Source organism: Mauremys mutica, chromosome 19, assembly GCF_020497125.1.
Source record: "Mauremys mutica isolate MM-2020 ecotype Southern chromosome 19, ASM2049712v1, whole genome shotgun sequence".
In the NCBI taxonomy this organism is placed as follows: domain Eukaryota; kingdom Metazoa; phylum Chordata; order Testudines; family Geoemydidae; genus Mauremys; species Mauremys mutica.
The window spans coordinates 21329458-21352146 of NC_059090.1; the positions used below are offsets into that span (position 1 = coordinate 21329458).

The window sequence follows — 22689 nt, forward strand, 5'->3', positions numbered from 1 at the left end:
TGAGATTCTTATGTTAAACTTAAGTCTTTCTCCTGCAACTAGCTTCATCCTGGGAGATCCATGCACCTATACAGTGACAGTTACAGGATCTAAAACTGTACTAGATTCACCCAGAAGTGAAATTAAAATCTTAAGCCTTGTCTAGATTTAACAAGTTTTATAGGCATGACTACATTAATAGTTTTGGTGTTGCTTTGTTTTTGTTTTTTTTAAACCAACAGTTATCCAAGTAAAAGCCCTAATGCCGACGCTACTAGTATAAGAAGCTCTGTGCTGGTATAGCTTATTCCACTTTGGTAAAATGAAATAAGCTATACCCGCATAAGCACTTATACTGATCTGTGTGCACATCGGGGGGGATTTTGTCTATTTAACTATGCTGGCAAAGTTAAAGCAGAAAAAAATTTAAATGTAGATGAGGCCTTACTATTCCAGAGCTGCCTATTGCTATCAAACAAATTCCCCCTTAAAATATCCCCCCCCACCACTTTAAAAAACAAACAAAAAAAAAGGTCATAGTTGGTAAATAACTTCATGCCCTTCCACTTTTAAAAATAAACCAATGTCCTTTAAAAAAAAAATCATTCTGCTCCCTCTTCAGCTGTAGCTCAAAAACTGTTCTAATGTTGCTTTGAGAGATCACACAATTCCACAAATATGCAAAAATATTATAAAGTGCTACATGGCATGGTTCTATTTCTAGGACATGTTCTCATCAGAATGAGAGAGAAATACAGAATACAAAGTAAAGCGCATAATGTATCAGGATTACTGATGAGATTACAATAAAACCCATAATGTAGATAAAAAACAGCAAGTACACTGAAATGTTTGCTCTACAGAGGAGTTTCAAGACATAGTTGAAAGCCAATAAGAATGAAGAATCTATCTAGACCAGGGGCAGGCAACCTGTGGCACACGAGCTGATTTTCAGTGGCACTCACACTGCCCAGGTCCCGGCCACCGGTCCAGGGGGGCTCTGCATTTTAATTTAATTTTAAATGAAGCTTCTTAAACACTTTAAAAACCTTATTTACTTTACATACAGCAATAGTTTAGTTATAGTTTATAGACTTAGAGAAAGAGACCTTCTAAAATGTTAACATGTATTACTGGCACACGAAACCTTATATTAGAGTGAATAAATGAAGACTCAGCACACCACTTCTGAAAGGTTGCCGACCCCTGATCTAGACCATTATAGCACTTCTCACTTTTGTCTCTATTTCTGGGCAGCAAGGCATATTTTAGATTCATTGCCGACTGACATGTACTTCAACAAAAATAGGAATGTAACTAGAGGATACTCTAGTGATTTTTCTCAAGACCTTTTCAGTGGGATCAAGGGAAACTATTATATTTAGGAAATTACCTTAATTTTCCCTTTAATAATAGAGAAAGTGTATATTTTACAACTCCTCTGCTAGATTGGTTCCCCCCACCCCCACCATTCAGAGCTATGCAAATGGAAACTCTTTCGAGTAACTATGTCCTCCAAAAGCCAAAATGTTTGGTTTTTTTCAAAGACTGTGATCAAAGCCATGTTATTGAACTTCCGGGAATCTCTTACCATTTTAACATTGAAAAAAAAAATCCCATATTAAGAAGGGAAATTATTTATTTAGGTAAACTGGCCAGTTTATAGTGCTCTGCATTCCCCTTCAGGAGAATCAAGACCAATTCCAATTTCTGCAGGATCGATTCTTGTGCTAGCAGATGCTAAAAGTCTTTCTGTAACTACGCATTCAGTTCCTAAGAACGGTGAGTATCTTGCATTGCTCAATAGTCACTTTGTTGGACTGTGATATTGAGAGGCTTCTAAGTGTCAGCCATAGCTAGAATAATAGTGACTTGATGTAGGGGCTTTGGGAGACTGCACAGCTATTTATTAAAGCAGGGGACTAGGAATAAGGAAGACTGAGTTCTATTGCTGATTGCCACATGCGTCCTTGTAGTCTTTGATAAATCGTGTACTCTCCCCTTTACCTCAGTTTATTCATCTGAAAACTGGAATAACATTCACCCACCATCATAAGAAGTGTCTTCCTATCCCAGAGCTACAGAAAAACACTAATATGTATCATTATTAATGGTCAAGTAGAGCTGGCCTAAAAATGTGCAGCAAGAGTAAGCCCCCAAACTCCCAAGGGGGTAGAGACAGAGAAACATCAGACTGAATTTCCCCTCTAGTTTCTCTGATGGAAGAAGGCACTGGGCAGTGAGTTGATTTCCCATCTGGCCTTGTTACCAGAAAGCGTAAGAGGTGGAGGAAATTGGGCTGCACATCCCTGAGATTTTGCATGGAACTCCAACAACAGTTGTTTGTGCTTAAGGCCAGCCCTGCAGTCAATGAGTATAAAACAGAGGGGAAATAAATAGGGATCCTCAATGCTCAGACAGAAGACTGCCTCATCTCCCCACCCCGCTATTCTCAGAATGAGAAAAGAAAGGAAAAATATTAGACTCAAAGAGCTTTAAAAGTTACCATGGTATTTTTCGTTTATGAAACAATGCCAGGAAAATAATGTCTAGTATAGCCTAATATAATGAAAAGCCTGATACAGCCAAGTGACATTTAGGGTATGTTTACACTGCAAATAAAACCCCACAGCTGGCCTGTGTCTGCTAACTCAGGTTCGTGAGGCTCGGGCTAACGGACTGTTTAACTGCAGTGTAGACATTTGGGCTCAAGCTGCGGGCCCGGACCTGAACCTCTACACCGCAATTAAACAGCCCCTTAGCTCAGCAAGTCTGAGTTAGCTGATCCGGACCAGCCATAGGTGTTTAACTGCAGTGTAGACATACCCTTACTTACTGTCCACCAAACATATTGGTTACCTGTACTTAAAAATCCTAGATATGCCTGAGCTGAGGCTGAAAGGAAATCTGGCCTCCCACCTTAATTCCCTTGTAAATGCCAAGTGGCAGGGGGAGAGAGGGTGATCTCACTATTCTGTCTGTTTACTCTACTACATTTCTAAATTCTTCTGGTTCTGCTCAGTTAGTTACCTGGAGGACTGTACTGTAACAAGAATACACATAGATAACCATTTTTAAGCCACAGGTCAGATATTCTAGTCTACTAAAATATCCAGGATTCTGAATTATGTGTGATTCGCACATAATTAGCACCTGCCAAATACAGGTTAATTAAAAATATATTTTATGTTGTGAAAATAAGCCACATGGTCTTGTTCGCCAACCAGATTTGAGATTCAGATTCTCATTAGGCAAGTCATCTTTCAATTAAAAAACAACACACACACGCACCTTTCCTAGCCTGTTCTGAAACATTTTCACCATTTCATTAACCACCCAAATCAATTACACTAAGCAGTTTTCACAGAATTCTGTACTGCAAAACATCTGTGATTCAAGGAGCATCTTAACTGGCTGTTCAAAAAAGGAGTTAATTAAATTTCTGCAGACTTCACATTAATGTATACACATGTACAACTTGAAAGAGCCTAATGGCAAAAGGGGTTTATTGCTTGATAATATCACTCTTATATGATTAGAGGCTCTCAACTGTGTTTTTTGCCTTACGGTGGCCTGGGGATTTGAATGGGATGCCTCATTGACGGCATGTAAGGAAATAAAATATATGTGGGTTGCTACTTGGTGGAACAATCATCAGCATCTTCCCAAGCAATGTTGATCTGTATACACTGACAGATATGGAAGAAATGTTCTCAGTTTCCATGTGCTTTTATTATAATATTTGATGCAGATAATTCTTTACCAACATCTGTAGCCATTTCAGATGATGCTATAATGACCATTTGTCAATTTGTTTGCTATGTACTTTACTTGCATATGCCTTGATATTTTTAGCTCTTGGAGCAGAGGTATCATCATTTCTGTGGTACATTCTACCTATTGTAAGGCATTGTGTAATATTATTTATTCTCTAAATAAATAAATAATGTTTATCAAGGAATAGTTTACACTTCCTTTTCTTGCCATCAAACATTCTATTGTTTTTATGTCAATATTTTTGAAGAGACCACCCTCTTCCTATTCATTATAGTATCTATCACTACTACTATCCATTAACGCAAATCTCTCTAAAAATAGATTGCAACTTCTCATTCACAGCTGATTACTACTTATACCATTACTTTTAGCACAATCATATAAATGAGGAAGAGAAATTGTTCCACATAGCCTCGATCCTGCAAATATCCCCAACTACAGCCCTTCCCACAAAAGCAAGAAGGAAATTAGATATCTGTTAAATTGAAAGATAAAAATATATTGGAAGTCTAGTCAGATATAGACGTATTGGAGCATAAGCTTTCGTGGGTGAATACCCACTTCGTCAGACGCATGTAGTGGAAATTTCCAGAGGCAGGTATAAATATGCAGGCAAGAATCAGTCTAGGGATAACGAGGTTAGTTCAATCAGGGAGGATGAGGCCCTCTTCTAGCAGTTGAGGTGTGAACACCAAGGGAGGAGAAACTGCTTTTGTAGTTGGCTAGGCATTCACAGTCTTTGTTTAATCCTGAGCTGATGGTGTCAAATCTGCAAATGAACTGAAGTTCAGCAGTTTCTCTTTGAAGTCTGGTCCTGAAGTCTTTTTTGCTGCAGGATGGCTACCTTTCAATCTGCTATTGTGTGTCCAGGGAGGTTGAAGTGTTCTCCTACAGGTTTTTGTATATTGCCATTCCTAATATCTGACTTGTGTCCATTTATCCTTTTACGTAGGGATTGTCCAGTTTGGCCAATGTACATAGCAGTGGGGCATTGCTGGCACGATAGCATATATTACATTGGTGGATGTGCAAGTGAATGAACTGATGATGTTGTGGCTGATCTGGTTAGGTCCTGTGATGGTGTCACTGGTGTAAATATGTGGGCAGAATTGGCATCGAGGTTTGTTGCATGGATTGGTTCCTGAGTTAGAGTTACTATGGTGCGGTGTGTGGTTGCTGGTGAGAATATGCTTAAGGTTGGCGGGTTGTCTGTGGGCGAGGACTGGCCTGCCTCCCAAGGCCTGTGAAAGCGAGGGATCATTGTCCAGGATGGGTTGTAGATCACTGATGATGCGTTGGAGAGGTTTTAGCTGAGGACTGTAGGTGATGGCCAGTGGAGTTCTGGGGTTTGTCTTGCAGCAGGAGGCTTCTGGGTACACATCTGGCTCTGTTGATTTGTTGCCTTATTTCCTCGTGCGGGTATCGTAGTTTTGAGAATACTTGGTGAAGATCTTGTAGGTGTTGGTCTCTCTCTGAGGGGTTGAAGCAAATGCGGTTGTACCTCAGCGCCTGGCTGTAGATGATGGATTGTGTGGTGTGTCCGGGATGGAAGCTGGAGACATGAAGGTAGGCATAGCGGTCGGTGGGTTTTCGGTATAGGGTGGTGTTAATGTGACCGTCACTTATTTGTACCATGCTGTCTAGGAAGTGGACCTCCCATGTAGATTGGTCCAGGCTGAGGTTGATGGTGGAGTGGAAGCTGTTGAAATCATGGTGGAATTCTTCCAGAATCTCCTTCCCATGGGTCCAGATGATGATGATGTCGCCATCTACAAGTCTATAAGGTGCCATAGGACTCTTTGTCGCTTTTTACAGCTCCAGACTAACACAGCTACCCCTCTGATACTAGTCAGATATAGTGGCAAACTCAAATCTTATCTGTTTTAAACAACCATAAAGGACTTTATTTCTGAAGTAGTACAGAGCTGCACCTTAGATTTCAAAATATATATATAGCCTCAAACTTTGAGCCCAAATACAGACTTCTAAGCAGCTTCAGAATTTGTTTTTTTCGCTTTTGTTTTCTAGAACAACCATAAGAAATGTGGAGGAAAAGTTGATACATTTATCCAGGAATATGATGTGTTACAACAATTACATAATTCTCAAATTTTTTGAATCCTTCCACTATACAGCATTTCACCCTTTTGTGTCCTCCAAAAACCGCATCACCTGATATGGATGTCTCATTTTCCATATTAATTTTACTTTTTAAAGCTTGACATTTTAATAATTAATTAGTTAATAATGCTGCTATTGTGCACCCATTCATTACCTAACTTAGTTCATCATTTTTTCACACCTTCCAGAATCCTGAACTAAAATAATCAAACTCCAAGGTGGCAATTGTGAATTGGTTTATACATTATTTTAAAAGCAAAAATTATTTAGGAGGAAGTTAAACAGAGACTTTAAAATCTGAGACCCCTGTGTCTTGCAAACTTAAGAATTTCAAAAGACTTAATAAGACCAACTTCATAAGGTGCATCTTCTTTCTTTCAGGAATAGAACACAAAAATTGCAGTATTTGCTCCCAGTGCCAATGACATTCCCAGAAAAGTACACTGAGAGAAAGTTTTTCATATTTACCATGCCAAAATACATTTAATGAAGTCTTTATGGTTTCTTTTTTATATTACATACGATGTGTCCAAATAGGTCTTCAAGCTTTGCACCCATGAATCTCCTCCCTTCACTGTTAATCCTAAACACATCCTCTGTCTTGTTTTAGATGATCTTACTTTTCCTGACTTTAGGAGGTGCCAAATTTGTATCCAATACTAGCTTTTGCACCACCATAAAAGACTAGAGGCATAATGTATCAGCCCTCATCAACATACAAGAGTGAGACTACGCAAATTGTTACCAAATCTGGAAAGCATAGCCACAAACATGAGCCCAAAGTTTCTGGGCTTCATTATTATTGCTTGAGTAGCCTTCCGGACATCAACAAGATTATTCAGGTAGTAAGCATTATTTCTGTAAGTATTTGCAAGATGAGGCCTATAGATGGCATATTATAATGCACTGCTCAAATGTTAACCCAAAAGTAATATAGATTTCCTTCTGATGTGAAGGAAGATAATAGATAATTCTCTTATTCAGTGTTGGGTTTTTTTAAATTATTTTAAAGTAAGTAGTAAATTATCTTAAAAATGAGTTGCAAAATGCTCCTTGAACACTACAAATTCTTAGTTACTGTCACTACTTACAAAAAATTCTAGAACCTCTAAACCATCTTTCAATTTTTTAAGCAATCCACAACACTGTTGCCTTCAAATATGAAGGTCAATAAAGCAAGAAAAGATTTTGATTTGAAAACCAACAGCACACTCTGCTGGCCTTCAGATTTCACAATGCCAACTGATTTCAGTAGCATGAGGCATTTAAAAATGCCACTTGAAAACCTCTGAAGCTTTCCAAAACAATAATAAAATGTACTGCCCATTAAAATGAACAAGAGTACTGGTTCTCTTTTATAAAAAGAAAGAAAATAATTTACTACCAGTATTTTAAATTAGGATTACAACTTTTGGCTTGTTTTGTAGTTCAAAAAGGCAGGTGCAAATTGGACCCAGAAATGTACAATTAAAATAAAAAATAATTTTTAAGTCATTGTTCATAAAGATGCACACAAAGGGTCAGAGAGTGTATCAAACAGGGAAAAGAGGCTCCAGTTGGTCATCTCAGGGGTGTTCCCAAAGACTGACTGATTCGTCTCAGATTTTAATACACTATGCAATGCAAATGACTATATTTTATTCTAGTGCTGGATTACCTAGAGATGCATATTACCTGGGAATTACTTAAAAGTCCAAAAAACAAATGGGAAGGAGAGAGTATCCTTGGCAGTTTTGAAAAAGGGAAAGATTCTCCTCTCCTCTTGTGTTTGTCTGCCAAACCTATGCAGCTCTTCACTCTCATCCTACCTTTTAGCACTGGTAGCGACCACTCTGGCATAGCCCTTCAGTAAGAATTCATGTGAATGCCATTAAGTAGCCTCACATAACATTGAGGTGATCCAACTTTCCTGCATCAGCCCTGTAGGACTGACTTTAGGAATGTCTCATTCTTTTTATTTTGGTTTAGCTTGAACAATTATGTTATTATTTCCCCACCCTCTACCACCTCCCTCCTAATAAAGTGAAGAAAACTCAAACACCAAAAATTGCAACAAATTTCCAGTCGTGAACTCTGCAAATACCACTGCATATTTCTGAGTCCATTTCCTTTAAGAAACTTGCATTTTCTTGTATCAGAGGGGTAGCCGTGTTAGTCTGGATCTGTAAAAAGTGACAAAGAGTCCTGTGGCACCTTACAGACTAACAGACGTATTGGAGCATAAGCTCGCACGCTTGACAAAGTGGGTGTTCACCCACAAAAGCTTATGCTCCAATACATCTGTTAGTCTATAAGGTGCCACAGGGCTCCTTGCCGCTTTTTGCATTTTCTTGGAAGTCCTGCTAGGAAAAGTGACAATTTGTAACAATGTTAGAAAACAATAATCGGTTTTAACCTTTTAGGCCCTGTGCCCCTTTACAAAACAAGTTTTATCAGACACAGAACAATTATCAGACAAACAGATGAACATGATTTGTTGGGGGAAGAGTCCACACAGCTTTGTAAAGGGAAATCATGCCACACCAATCCATCAGAATTCTTTCAGGTTGTCAACAAACACGGACAAGGGTGATACAGTGTAACTGAACTTTCAGAAAGCTTTTGACAAGGTCCCTCACCAAAGGCTCTTAAGCAAAGCAAGGAGTGAATAAGAGTGAAGGTTCTCTCATGAATCAGTAATTGGTTAAAAGATTGGAAACAAAGGGTAGGAATAAACAGCCAGTTTTCAAAGTTCCCCAAGGATCTGTGCTGGGACAGTGCTGTTCAACATATTAATAAATGATCTGTAAAAAGGGGTAACCAGCGTGTTGGCAAAGTTTGCAGATGATACAAAATTACTCAAGCTAGTTAAGTCCAAAACAGACTGTGAAGAGTTACAAAGGGATCTCTCAAAACTGGGTGACAGGGCAACGAAATGGGAGACTAAATTCAGTGTTGACAAATGCAAAGCAATGGACTGTGGAAAACAATCTCAACTATACAAACAAAATGATGTGGTGTAATTTTAATGTTACCACCAAAAAAAAGAGATTTTGGAGACATCATTGATATTTCTTTGAAAACATCTGTTCAATGTGCAATCAATCAAAAAAGCTAACTGAATGTTAGGAACCATTAGGAAAGGGATAGATAATAGGACAGAAAATTTCATAATGTCATGAGAGAGAGAACACTGGAAAAGGTACAGAAAAGAGCAACAAAAATTGTTAGGGGTATGGAACAACTTCCATATGAGGAGAGATTAAAGAGAGACTAGGATTGTCCTTCCTGGAAGAGAGACAACTGAGGGGGTATATGATAGAGGTCTATAAAATCATGAATGGTGTGGAGAAAGTGAATAAGGAAGCATTATTTACACCTTCACTCAACACACGAATCAGGGGACATCCAATGAAATTAATAAGCTGCAGGTTTAAAACAAACACAAGGAAGTACTTCTTCACACAATGCACAGTCAACCTATGGAACTCGTTGTCAGGGGATATTGTTAAGGTCAAAAGTATAACAGGGTTCAAAAAAGAATTAGATATGTTAATGGAACATAGATCCATCAATGGCTATTAGCAAAGGTGGTCAGGGGCACAACACCATTCTCTGGATGTCCCTAAAGCTTTGATTGCTAGAAGCTGGGACTGGACAACAGGGGATGGATCGCTCAATAAATTACGCTGTTCTGTTCACTCCCTCTGAAGCATCTGGCACCAGCCACCGTTGGAAGACAGGATACTGGGCAAGATGGACCATTAGTCTGATGCAATATGGCAATTTCTTACGTTTTTAAGTGGGCTACTTTTTCAGATAAAAGCAAGACAAGACAGCAACATCCTACCTCCAGCACACAAACAAAAAGGGAGACAAAAAAGCCTTCCACCTTGCCCAAAAGGATTCCACAGAAGTACTCAGACTAACAGTGAGAGGAAAGGGCATTCCAGAGATCCAGACGTTTACCAGAAGACTTTCCCTCCAGTCCTTTCTAGACTGTATCATGGGATGAGTCAGAAAAATAACTTCAAGATACTAGATCCTGATGCAGCAGGATGCTTTCTGAAAATCATCTTGTAAATTGGCCTTTCATGCACAATTTCTTTATAGCAACAAAATTTGTCCTTGTTTCTTGAACTAATAAATGGCCTACAAGACCCATGCTACTTACTGTTTTTGGAGAGAAAGCAGCAATTTTTTCTGAGTGAACAATCAGTTCCCCATTTCTTCGCTGTTGATAAACTTCCAAAGCATCAACAAACTGCACTCCCTTTGCAAAACAATGACGTTTTCTTATCTGTTAGGAAAACATGCAACACTCAAATGTACAACAACAGACAAAGGTGTGGCATTAAATCAGAGCTAAACTAGTGGTCAAACGTTACAGTTATAATTTTAATTTTTTCTTCATTCTGTGCCTGTTGCAGAAACTCAGTGCATTGTTAATACCCATCAGTTTAACCACATCTAATGTAAGCTAACCAAAAATTAATAATTTAAGAAAAGTTACTAGAACATTTGTACATCTTGGTTATCAAGACAAATATACAGCTTAATAATGCTTTTTTTTTTAAAAATCATTTTGTTTTGCTAAATAAAAGCAATAAATGAATATGAACAATTTCTATCATTTTGGAGTGATATTTTATTGAGCCTTCCTTGGACAAAACAGTTAATAAAACAACACTATACCACCACCACCACCACCCCCGCTACAGGCTCCTCAGTCACACAAGGACTTTAGTAAGCAAAATGTACATTTAGTTTCAAAGATGAAAATGGATGTTTATGTTGATGTACCTGTTAATCATAGAAGCTGGACACATTTCTTGCAGAATTAGGCCACAATCTTACAAAGAGATATAAATCCTAAATCCTACTGATTTAAACAGGTATCTGGACATAGGTACCTGTACTAGCGGATTCCAATGCAGGATGGGGGCCAAGAAAAGCAGTTGGTGTTACAAATGAAAGTTACTGAAAATTATTACATAAATTATTACAAGTTTCTATGATACATTACACCAGACTAAAAAGATATGCATGGCAAAGGAAGAAATGATTGCAGAAGAGAATGGTGGGGTATGAAGTGAGCTTCAAATATCCTAAATTGCCAAAAAAAATTGAAACCAATATGCAAATGCAACAGCTGGTTTTATTGCTGAAATTTCCAGCAGAAAAATGAATAGTATATGAAATAAACAGAATACTCCACAGCTACACTTAGTTTTCCTTTCGTAATTAATGACATAGATATCAGTGATTATTTCTCATTGTTATATGTTTTGATAAAACTAGTATAATTATTGTACAGACATACAATAAAAACATCCATAATATGAATGGCAAGGAAAAAATCCAACCCATGGTAATTATTCTTCAAAAAGGTTAAAAGTAATTCTCTGACACAATATTAAAACAGAATACAATGACGACTAGAGTGCACCTCAGTAATATAAAAAAAAAATTTAAAAAAAAATTAAGGAACTTGTAATACCAATATTGACAATGTAACAAAAACTTAAGAGAAATTTCATCCCATGTAAAAAGCTAGTGATAAGAATTTGGAAGGATATCAAGAGGCATTATAATGTACATTAGATTTTTAGCAGATATGTGGAAGGGCATTTACATGCCTAAGAATTCTTTTCTTTGACTTAACGTTTAAGAGCAACTGTTGGTGAGTAGGCTTCACAGAGACAGTGTTTAAATTCTCCATTTACTAGCATACACCAAGTAATTTATCTGCATGACAAGTTATTGTGAAAAATCAAATACAACAATGGATTCCTTTGTAACAAGTAATAGTAAAAATGAAGAAAAAAAGTAATCTAATTTATGGCTGTGACATGACCAACTAATCTCTACTTCTAGCACTGAAATGTTGATTGATATTTGACAACCTTGTTCGGCTATGCCTGGATTATTTTACTGCCAATAAACTTTGCTCACCTGCTGCTCAGTTTCTAATAAACGTATCCTTTTCCTGTCCACTTGAAAGTCGTCATTTTCATCTCCATGTAAAGATGCCCATTTCTTTGCAGATAATTTTGAAGACAGTGTGACTTTTGCATTATGTACTGTAACAGGAGTATTCATTACTAAAAGTGTATTAAATAAATGTAAATAATATTTCCAGTCATGAAACTTATTCAGAAAAAATAGTTTAGGCTCAAGGTGGACTATAATATGGGTAAACATTTCTGGACCCCAACTTCCCTCATTACAATGCAGGCAAATTTATATAGGAAGAACCATTACTTTAGGATTTTACTACTATGCGACATGGAAAAAATGATTGGTCTAAGGGAGGCCTCCTAACAGAAGAAACATAACAAGCATTGCACTAGCTATTAGTTTCACTTCTAAAATTGATTTTGGCTATACTGGTAAGGAAAAAACTGCTATTTAATCCTTACAATATTTTTAGAGGGTCTGTCACAGTGGATAAAGCTTTAAAGTTTCTTATATGTAAACATATCTCTTAGCTTTCCACTGATCTTTCATCATTGTCCCTGCTATTGTGGCTAAACGCAAGAGAATTTTACTTTCAAACAGCAATGATTATATCCTGTTCATAGCTCACATCCTTCCACTAAAAATCACAGGCACCAACTTTCTTCTTTCCAGATGGGTGCTCCACCCCCACTCTGCTGCTTCCTCCAAGGCCCCACCCTCTTGTCACCTCTTCCTGCCCCTTTCCATCCCTACTCTGCCCCCTTCTTCCGCGCCTCCTGCCTGCCACCAAGCAGCTGATCAGCAGATGGCTGGTGGGTGCTGAGCACCCACTATTTTTTTTTTCATGGGTGCTCCAGCGGCACCTATGACTAAAATCATAATGCAGAACTGCAACAGTAAAATCATTGAAATGGCCACAGATTGCCCTCAGTAACAGAGAAATGTGACTTCATTGTAGAATTAGGCATAAAGAAAGATTAGACTGCAGTAAAAGGGACTACAAGGGTCATCTAGTCTAACCCTCTGCCAAGATGCAGGATTTGTTGTGTCTAAACCATCCAAGACAGATGGCTATCCAGCCTCCTTTTGAAAACCTCCAGCAAAGGAGCTTCCACAACCTGCTTAGGCAGTCTGTTCAATTGTCCTACTGTTGTTAGAATTCGGAAGTTTTTACTCAGATCTAATCTAAGATTTTGTTAGTCCATATTGCACTTGGCACAGAAATTATATGAGAAGCCAGGGATGGCAACCTCATTCCAATAAATCTCTCATCTGTGTCAGTCAGGTTTGTTTGTTATTAGTATTAAAAGGGATACCGCCAACTTGAAATCTAGTCAATTTTTTTTTTTAAAAGAAAAAGTATGTTCAGGTACTACACCTATCCTAGTCCCCTGCCAATTTTTCATGGTTTTACAAATCACATCTTCACATTTTCTCAATGCTCTTCTACTTCCTGTTGCTAAGTGAAAGTCCCACAGTAATAACAGGAAAAATGCCTACACAGGAAAAGCGCTGTCAACTGATCATGTAAGAGTGCTGTCAAATGCATAAAGAAAACAAAATGAGAAAATAATAAGAAATTCCTGCCCCCCCCCACCCCTTCAGTTAAAGCTATCTTAGGTGTATCCTTTCACAACAATGGGCAAAACACTTTCAGGGAGAAGTGCAATTTAAAGCTAACTTTTACACCAAAGGCTAGGACTAAAAGAAAAAAATGTGGCATCTATTTATACAATGACCCTGGTACTTGCTGCTGAGAAAAACTGGCAAGATCACGTGGACACAGTGGATTACACTCAATAGCGAGAGCCATGGGTAAAATACTTCATTGCAAAAGCACAATAGTACTCCTCCATTGAAATTTCCAGAACTAGTTGTCCTGTGAATCACATAGGGAAAAGAAGAGGCGGCTTCAAATGAGGGTGTTCCCAGTACGCAAACTACTTCCCCAGCATTCCAAATTCCAGAAGTTAATATTCAACAGCTAGTAAAAACTGTACCGTACTTATTTCTGAGTCCAGGTTTCTTCTGGTAGACTGGACTATAGTGCAGTGCTAGAGACCTCATGGGGAGCTGACTATGGGCTCCTGAACTTCGAACTAGTAAGAAGCAATGCAGAAGAACACTTGCAACCACTACTGAGCATAAGAGACCATAAACACACTCATCTGCAGGGCTATCCTATGACATATTTTTTTATTTGGACACTTGGAAGGAAGGGGGAACTTTAAAGCCAGGTGCCATTAATGACCCAGAAAAAAGGTGGAGGGTGAAAGCATGATGAAAGTAGCACTCTTGATAAGTTGTTGACTCATGTGGCATTGGCAATCATAGGAGAAATGAGAACCCACAAATTGAATAGCCATACGAGATGTCCTCCCCCCAAAAAATAGAAAGTTACCTTTGTCTATTGATGGTGTTTCACTTTTTATGGAAGTTGCTGCTTTACAATTAGTGAAAGAACAAGAAGCACCTTGGTTCACATCTGCAGTAGTGTCATTAGTCACAGCTTGGGAATGGCATCTACAGTGACATGGCAATGAAGTCTCTGGTTTTTTGCATTCCTTTTCACATGAGAACTCATCCAGTGACTTCTCTAAAAACAGGACAGGAGAAGGTCATTCATCTTCTGTTATAAAAGCATAACTACAGAGCCATATTGCAGAAGTAGGCTCTCTCTATACTGTAGGAATAATTAGGTAACAGTAGATTTTGTCGGAGCTATAGCTTGTAGTCACTGGGTCCACAAGAGTTGTACACCTTTACAAAACAGATACAGGGAAGTCATTTACAGAAACCCTACCCATTCAGCTACAAAAAAAGTACAATAGGCCCTCTGAGTTAATACTAACCACAATCTTAATCAATAGAGTAAGCATTATGCAGGAAGGAAAAAGATGCACATATATAGTTAAGATCCATCGCAGTTCCTCTGAATGGATATACCAGCCATATTGAACCGCAGTATATAAGGTTGTACGCTAGTATCAGAAAAACTGAAAAAATACCTAATTTAGCAGGTTTTGAGTCTTAGCCAGAAATAAGGACATTATCTCCACTGCATAAAGAAAACACATGTAAACTCAGTTTTCCCCAATGAAGGCAGCACAAACTCTTTCAAAAAGTAAACAGAGGAAGACTTATACATATTACTATGTACTAAATTGGGGTTGCACTTTGATCTGGTCCATTAGTAATTTATGGGCGCAGTCTGTATTGTGTAATTTACTTATATTATAAGCCTTTTGGCTAGGGACTCTGTCTTCCTCTAGGTATTGTACAGACTAAGCATACTATGAAAACTCAATAAAGAATAATAGCCAAAAACAATTACAATAATTTACAGAGCTGGAAAACACACATTTTCCAGTTCCAAATGTCATAATTTCAGATAAGCAATAACACTTTCTTTAAATATGCTGATACACCTCTACCTTGATATAACGTGGTCCTCAAGAGACAAAAATCTCACCGCATTTTAGGTGAGACCGCGTTATATCAAACTTGCTTTGGCCCCCCCTGTTGCTTGTTCCCTGACCGCCCCCTCCAGAGACCCCCGTCCCTAATCATCGCCAGGACCCCACTCCCTACCCAACCCCCCTGTCCCCTGACTGCTCCAACCCCAATCCACCCCCACCTCCCGCCCCGACAGGCACTCAGCGGCAGCAAGCGGAGCAGCCCAGCCCCAGCCCGCTCCACTCCGCAAACTCCCAGCCACGGCGCTCCACTTCCCGCTGCCGGTGAGTGCGGGGAGGTTGGGGAAAGGATGCCCCTCCGCACTCACCTGCAGCGGGAAGCAGAGCGATGTGGCCCCAGCCCACACCACTCTGCCACCTCCCAGCTGTGGCGCTCTGCTTCCCGCCGGGAAGGTGAGTGCGGAGGGTGTCCTTTCCCCAACCTCACCGGCGGCAGGAAGTGGAGCAGCCCAGTCCCAGCCAGCTCCACTCCGCCAGCTCCCAGCCGTGACGCTCCACTTCCCTCCGGGCAGATGTGTGCAGGACCCTTCCCCAGCCGCTCCCCAGCGACACAGCTGGGGGGCAGGGCAAGGAAAGCAGAGTGGACTGGTGCCGCGTCGCTCCGCTTCCCGCCGCAGGTGAGTGCAGAGAGGTTGGGGAAAGGACACTCCCCATACTCCCCTGCGGCGGGAAGCGGAGCGTCACGGCTGGGGCCGAGCTGCTCTGCTTCCGCCGCTGCTGGTGAGTGCGGGGGGGGGATCCCTCCCCCGAGTGACACGGCTAGGGCCGGAAAAGCAGAGTGGGCTGCTCCCGGCCCCCCACTAATCCCCCGGGCCACTCTGGGACTGCGGGGCCCCCAAAAGTGCCCTCCCACAGCTTCTGCCCCCCAGACCCTGGGGGGGGAAGCCCCTGACGGCCCCCGAGACCCTCTGCCCCTTATCCAACCCCTCGGCCCTGGCCTGGCCCGGCACCCTTAACACGCTGCTCAGAGCAGCGTGTCAGAGCTTTACCGCCTTGTATGTGAACCTGCCTTATATCAGGTCACGTTATATCGGGGTAGAGGTCTATTCATATTTCCACCTTAATGTAAATTCAAAACCATATCCATTTTAATATGAAAATAACGCTGATTAGGTCTACTATCTTGATTCTCCATAAAGCTGGCATCAACCACTGGCATAAGGACTGACAAGATTTGGGTCCATTCCTAAAACTAGATTTCTGAGGTTGTCCACAGACCTAATATATTTATCAGTGCAGACAATCCTTGCTAATTGAAACTGGGCATATGGGCATTTTGAGATAACTTACCATGCAGAGACTGCTGCCATGATAATACAGAACAAAGTAACGCCAAACTTTTACCACTTCCTGTGGGGCTCTCCAACAAACAATGTTGCCTGGAATTTAACCCCTTAACAATCTGTAAGGAAAAAATAAAAAGTTAACAGCTCAGAAGAATTAACAAGTACACTTTTATGTTGTCTCTTTGGGAGGGGAAGCAGTGTATATATATCACACTCCCATCAGCAAAGTGCAGTAAATCTTCTCCGTCAGCAACAAGACAGTAACTAAGAAAGAAGGTGAAGAACATCTCCAGCTGAAACCACAGGGATTTTTTTTTTAAAGGCAAGCTGAAAGTAATTTCCTAAATGGAATTTGACAAGGTCCTCAGAAGTTCATACTTTTGAAAAAAAAATCTCACAAGACCACAAGCGGTCATTAGGTCTTGGTTTTCTCTCAACTACAGACATTTGCAACATCTCTCACTATACTAGAACATAGGTTCAGTAGTGACTCGGCTGGGATTGTCGACTACCTCCCCATATAGCAGCAACACCTGATCAAGGGCTTGTCTATACTTGAAACGCTGCAACTGCACCGCTGTAGTGCTCCACTGTAGACACGACCTGTGCCAATGGAAGGGATTCTCCCACTGGAGTAAGTAATCCACCTCCCTGAGAGGCGGTAGCTACGTAAATGAATTCTTAACTACATCGCTCAGGGATGTAGATTTTTTATACCGCTGAGTGATGTAGCTGGGTCAACCGAACTTTTTAGTGTAGATCAGGCCCCAGTCAGAATCTGTTTATCCTTAATGTCATAGGAGCAAAGAATGATGGCAGGCCATTAAATACTTCCTTGTCATAATTAAAGTTTTATATTTAATAACATGTGGAAGATAAAACATCTACTCCCTCAATAAAATGAAAACTTACTGGGTTGGTATGGTATCTTTTGATCAAAAGATGGCAGGCATTTTGCTGAAGCCTTCCCTTTCTGCATTTGCAATATCAAATAACTCTTTTAATACATAATCTCTAGTTAAATAGGCAAGCATTATGGGCACACTTATTTAACAAGATATTTAGTATAAAAGTTTAGGAGTATGTATTCACCCTAATACTCCAAAAATATAACTGAGCTGTCCCCCACATATATGGAAATACAGCATGTTATTGCTTGTATTGTAATGGAAACACTGGAGGTATTGAAGGGGGAGGGATAGGTCAGTGGTTTGAGCATTGGCCTGCTAAACCCAGGGTTGTGAGTTCAATCCTTGAGGAGGCCACTTAGGGATCTGGGGCAAAAACTGGTCCTGCTAGTGAAGGCAAGGGGCTGGACTCGATGACCTTTCGAGGTCCCTTCCAGTTCTAGGAGATTGATATATCTCCAATTATTAAATTTTAATTTATTAAATTATAATTTAAATTTCTGAATTCACATCTAAATTCCCTTTTAAACTTTTAATTTACTACAGGTTCAAAATTATAACACTACATAAACTATTAAATCAATAGATTTTAATGACAAGTCTACTTACTGCATTCATCATAGCAAGCTGTGAAGGGTAAGCCTTGCAAGGAAAGATAATCTTCACCCCACCAATGGTATATTCTGACACTACCGAAGACATTGTAGGGGTTCTTTTCCCTTATTTATTTCAAATTTTATGTCTGCAATACAAATGAAAAATGTTGACAAATCAATTCTACCTCAGCAGCTATCAGAAATCTGCAAACAACATAAGGCACCAGATAAAACTGAGTATAAACTGTTAAAGTGATTTCGGGATTAGGTGGTTCAGGATATTGGCTATGGTGGAAATATAGTGCTTTACACCTATAGGTCACCAGTTCAAATTTAGCCCATCTTAGTAATGAAAGCAAGTTATTACCATCTGATGATTTTTCTGTAATTTAAGTGATATAATAATAATTACTAACATACTATATATATTATCTTTTGGAATATAATCACTCAAACTGGACTTTGGCCAGGATATTAGATTAGCACCCAAACTCCGGTGAATAGCACGTTGGGATCTTTAATAATCACAAACAATCAGTTCCTCAGTTTTACAAACCCACCCTAGTTAGCCTGAACCCCAAGACAGTGCATCCTGTGATAATATGGCTGAGAAGAATGGTTTCCAGATAAGATTTTCTATCTTTATAGCAATTTATAAACATTAAAAGAGACACTATACATTTAAAAATCAAATGTTTTAAATAAACATCTTATCTATGTTACTAATAATGTAATTATTAAAAGAGAAAAATATAATTTACTTGTCACTATTTACAGTGAGAACTTTTTGCACATCTCTCACTTTGGACAATGAAAAGTAAGAGCTGAAAATGGTATACAGTCAGTTTCACTCTCATGTTCAAAAGATGCAATGTTTGGATTTCAAAGACCGAGGGGAAATATAGAGTAGCTTGTTTAAAAATAACTGTTCGCTATATTTTTTTAAGGTTGAGGAAACAATTCCCACAGGTGTTAGGTTATACAAAAAGCTTCTTTTTACAAAGTTAAAATTTGGGACCAAATTTAGCAACATCCCTTTCACTGATTAATTCCCTAACTGAAAGGTCTCAGTGGACCACCATCAAAAGACCGTCATAACAATTGGTATGATGCTGCACCATCATAAACAATCTCAGAGGAAGGAATCTACCTACCTACCAAAAAAAAAAAAAGAAGACTGTTACCCTCAAATTACCACCTAACCTTGCCCCCCCAGAAAGGGACAGTCCCCTGTCCCAAGTTTAGAAAGCTTTTCCTCAAATATACTCAGAAAGTCCCACCGTCCCTCTTAAACAAAACCAATTATTTTTATTGTGCCCAAAGTTTGCTAAACTTGCTTTATGCAAGAAAACAAAGTCCCCGACCCTATGTGAAGCGCTTCAGCTCTACACAGGCAAGCACCCAGCTGAAGACTGCAGGGAGAGGGATGGAGAAAGGGGAACTAACCTAGCAGGCCGCTGCTCCCCAGCTCATTCAGCCCCGGGCTCTGTTGATATTTTTGTTTTGGCTGTTTACAAACAGGAACAAGTTGCGTACCGATACTGACGCCCTAGTGAAAAGTTGTGTGTCGGTGACATAGGAACCCAGCCCTGGTGCAGCGCTTGGGGGGCAGGAGCATTAACGCGTCTGTTCGCTTTTTTATTTTCTTATTCACTTCACGCACTTTCCCCCACCCTAAAAAATGGCAAAGGGGGGGGGTGGAGCGAGATTGCAGCGATTCCCTCCTACACGCTCCTCCCGCCAGCAAAGGGACGTTTACAGGGCCCCCCCCCGTTCCCTGGCCAGAGGGGAGATATACCCAGGGGTCCCCCCCGGGGGGGGATATTGCGGGGACGCCACGTACTCCCCCCACCCCGCACCAGCGGCCCATCGCCGTGAGCGCTCCCCGGGCCGGGGGAAGGGGCCATTCCCGCAGCTCCCCCCGAGCGAAGGGAAGTCGGGCTCCCACAGCCCCTCACAGCGAACGCCCGCCCCGCCTCCATTTTGAATGCCGCCCCCGGCAGCTGGCCACGCCCCCCGGCCCGGGTCCAGTGTGGCGGGAGCCTATCCCACTGCCCGGGCCGGTTACCTCAGCGCGCAGGGGGCCCACTCCATCGGCCCTTCCGTTTCTTCGAGCCTTCGCGCCTCCAGCTCAGCCTAGCCCCCCTCCCCGGCCACACACCAATCACAGCTGACAGGAAGGCGCTCCGCCGCAGCCAATCAGCAGCCTCAGCAGCCAAAGAGCTCCCGCCTCCGCCCCTCGCTGCTGGAGCCAATCACGGAGGCCCATACTGGTGCCCAGCAGGTTCCTTTAGTTGCCTAGGTAACCAAGCGCAGGGGCTGTGGCTCGGATCGTTGCCCCGCCCAGTCTCCTTTTCCGGAGAGGGAGGGGCTGAGACCGTAGTGGCCCAGGTGTGCTAGCATCAGGACCACATCGGCCAATGGTGCCACAAGGAGACGCACTAGACCCGCCCCCCTTGCCAGGGAGTCGTCATGCCTGGGCCTGCAAGGTCACAGCGAGGTGGCACATAGGGTGACCAGACAGCACGTGTGAAAAACTGGGACGGGGTGGGGGGTAATAGGAGCCTATATAAGAAAAAGACCCAAACATCAGGACTGTCCCTATAAAATCAGGCCATGGGGTCACCCTAGTGGCACAGCATGGGGCCGGCCCCACACAAGAATTGTACAGCATGAGACAGTGCTGTGCCATCACTGAGTGCGCAGGGTGACCTTCATCCATTGCAAGCCTCCTGGCCTCACAGCCTTGCAGAGCCGGAGCGGATTTGTGAACGCTGCCACGTGCGCAGGCCTCATGGCCATGCCCTCACTGTCAGTCAATTGCTGTATTAGGCTGTAGTGACATCGTGTGGGACAGGGCTCTGAAACGCTTAAGTGTTCCTCGCTGGGGCAGACAGGCTAGAAATTGCTTCAGTAAGTCCAGGGGTTTGTGTTGATGGCTTTTTTTCCCCTTAAACACTCATTTCCCCTGTGCAACTGAGGTCCACATGCATAGACAGACACTATCCTGTTCAATATATTTACTTTTACTTGGTTTTGCATTGTATTAAGTATAAAGACAACTAACTATTCCAGCTGTTTGATTCTATTTATACAGCATAGTGCTTTACAGACAAAGAGAAGACATTTCTGTCCTAACCTTAACTGTAAGTAGGGAGAGAGAGCTAAGCACACACATACTGGCAAAAAAAAACAAAAAACAAACACCAACCAAGGGTGTGCTGCAAGAGATCATGTAGTTTGGTTACTAATTCAGAGAGATGCACATGTTGGGGGGAAGAGTATATTTGACCAGAGGGCAGACAAAGTCAGTGCTAGTGCTGAGGAAGGATACTTCCAATCAGTCCATCCATTTTTGACTAGATCTCTAAAAATATCTTGATATTACTATTTGAATAGCAGTAAGTATGCTAACAATTGTCATATATGCAGATAGTTATTTGATTAACCAGACTTTCTGACACATCTGTCTTGCACCTGTTCATGCTCTAACCATACCAGGTCTTCCCTCCCCACTTTGGCCAGTATTGTATGTAGTGCCTCAGGCTCCCAGCCCATGGAAGTGATTAGCCTATATGATGAAAGATTAAACAAAATACAGACTATATAAATTTTGTAACTGTTTTGTATTATACTAGTAATATTGCTGTTCACTTTTTAAATAGCTAGTAACTGTGCAGGAAGTGGATGGCTCAGGGACTGGCAAAAGGCTACATGAATGATGTTAGTTTATGTCAAGCCCAAATCACTAGTAACCAAAAGTCTTGGTCATTTGATGACTAGTTGGTATCCTACATAAAGTGAGATATTGTTCCACACTGGTTCTTAAAACTGACAACACATCAAAACTGACATGCTTGGAATAGGGTTGCCATGGATGTAGAGGTCAGATGCAACTTTGCACTGCAATAAGCAGAGGTACATGTGGCATTTTAAACACATGAAATTTCAGGCACTCAAGATAACACATCTTCTGCAATCTCAAAGGTGGTAGTGGGGATCTTTGAACTGACTGGTAAAATGATGAAAACCCACTGCTTTAAAATAGGGGGTAGTTCATGTTTCAACCTTTACCTTTTAAAAGTTTGTAAGCAGAGCACTGGATAAGTAATGGGGGCGGGGGGCAGGAATCTATGTCTATTGTAAATGGAGGGCTCAAACCTACAATCCTAATGGAGACAGAATTCAGTGGTCAGTAATTTTAAAATTTTACCATGCAGTTACATCTAACCTTTCAGACATTTAGCCATTTATGAGTGAAGGTTCTGACTTTGTAAGAAAGTCCGTGGTTTTTAAAGCCATTTAGTTTGTGCACTAGAGGCCTGAGGGAAGTGTTCCATCACTTAAACGGACATCCAACTTGGAAAGGATTTTAAATTTGAAATGAGCAATCAATCCATGCAAGTCCATTTGAAACAGTTTATGAATCCATCCAAAAATATATGTACATTAGGTTTCTCTTAAAATGTCACTACAGTATATAAAATATTACAATCTTGAGAAAAACAAATAAAATTTAACTTATTTACATACTTTACATCAATACATATGGCAAAAAGAACACCACCTTCCTACTAAAAGTGTATTAACACATGGTTATTGCAGG

At 40.7% G+C, this 22689-nt stretch overlaps 1 protein-coding gene across 3 annotated transcripts in view; it reads right to left on the minus strand.

The window, feature by feature from the left end:
- Positions 1–20248, minus strand: part of BRIP1 (BRCA1 interacting helicase 1) — a 189346-nt gene extending 169098 nt beyond the window's left edge. For 2 of the 3 annotated variants that reach the window (XM_044994192.1, XR_006574431.1), the window contains exons 1-6: positions 20152–20248; positions 18097–18229; positions 16584–16695; positions 14219–14413; positions 11812–11960; positions 10031–10156 (exon numbers count right to left, since the gene is read on the minus strand). In XM_044994192.1, coding sequence (XP_044850127.1) covers positions 10031–10156; positions 11812–11960; positions 14219–14413; positions 16584–16695; positions 18097–18189 — 675 coding nt within the window. In that variant the 5' untranslated portion in view covers positions 18190–18229; positions 20152–20248. The remainder of the gene's footprint in view (positions 1–10030; positions 10157–11811; positions 11961–14218; positions 14414–16583; positions 16696–18096; positions 18230–20151) is intronic. The other variant, XR_006574432.1, reaches the window with a different exon arrangement.
- Between the last annotated feature and the right edge of the window lie 2441 nt (positions 20249–22689).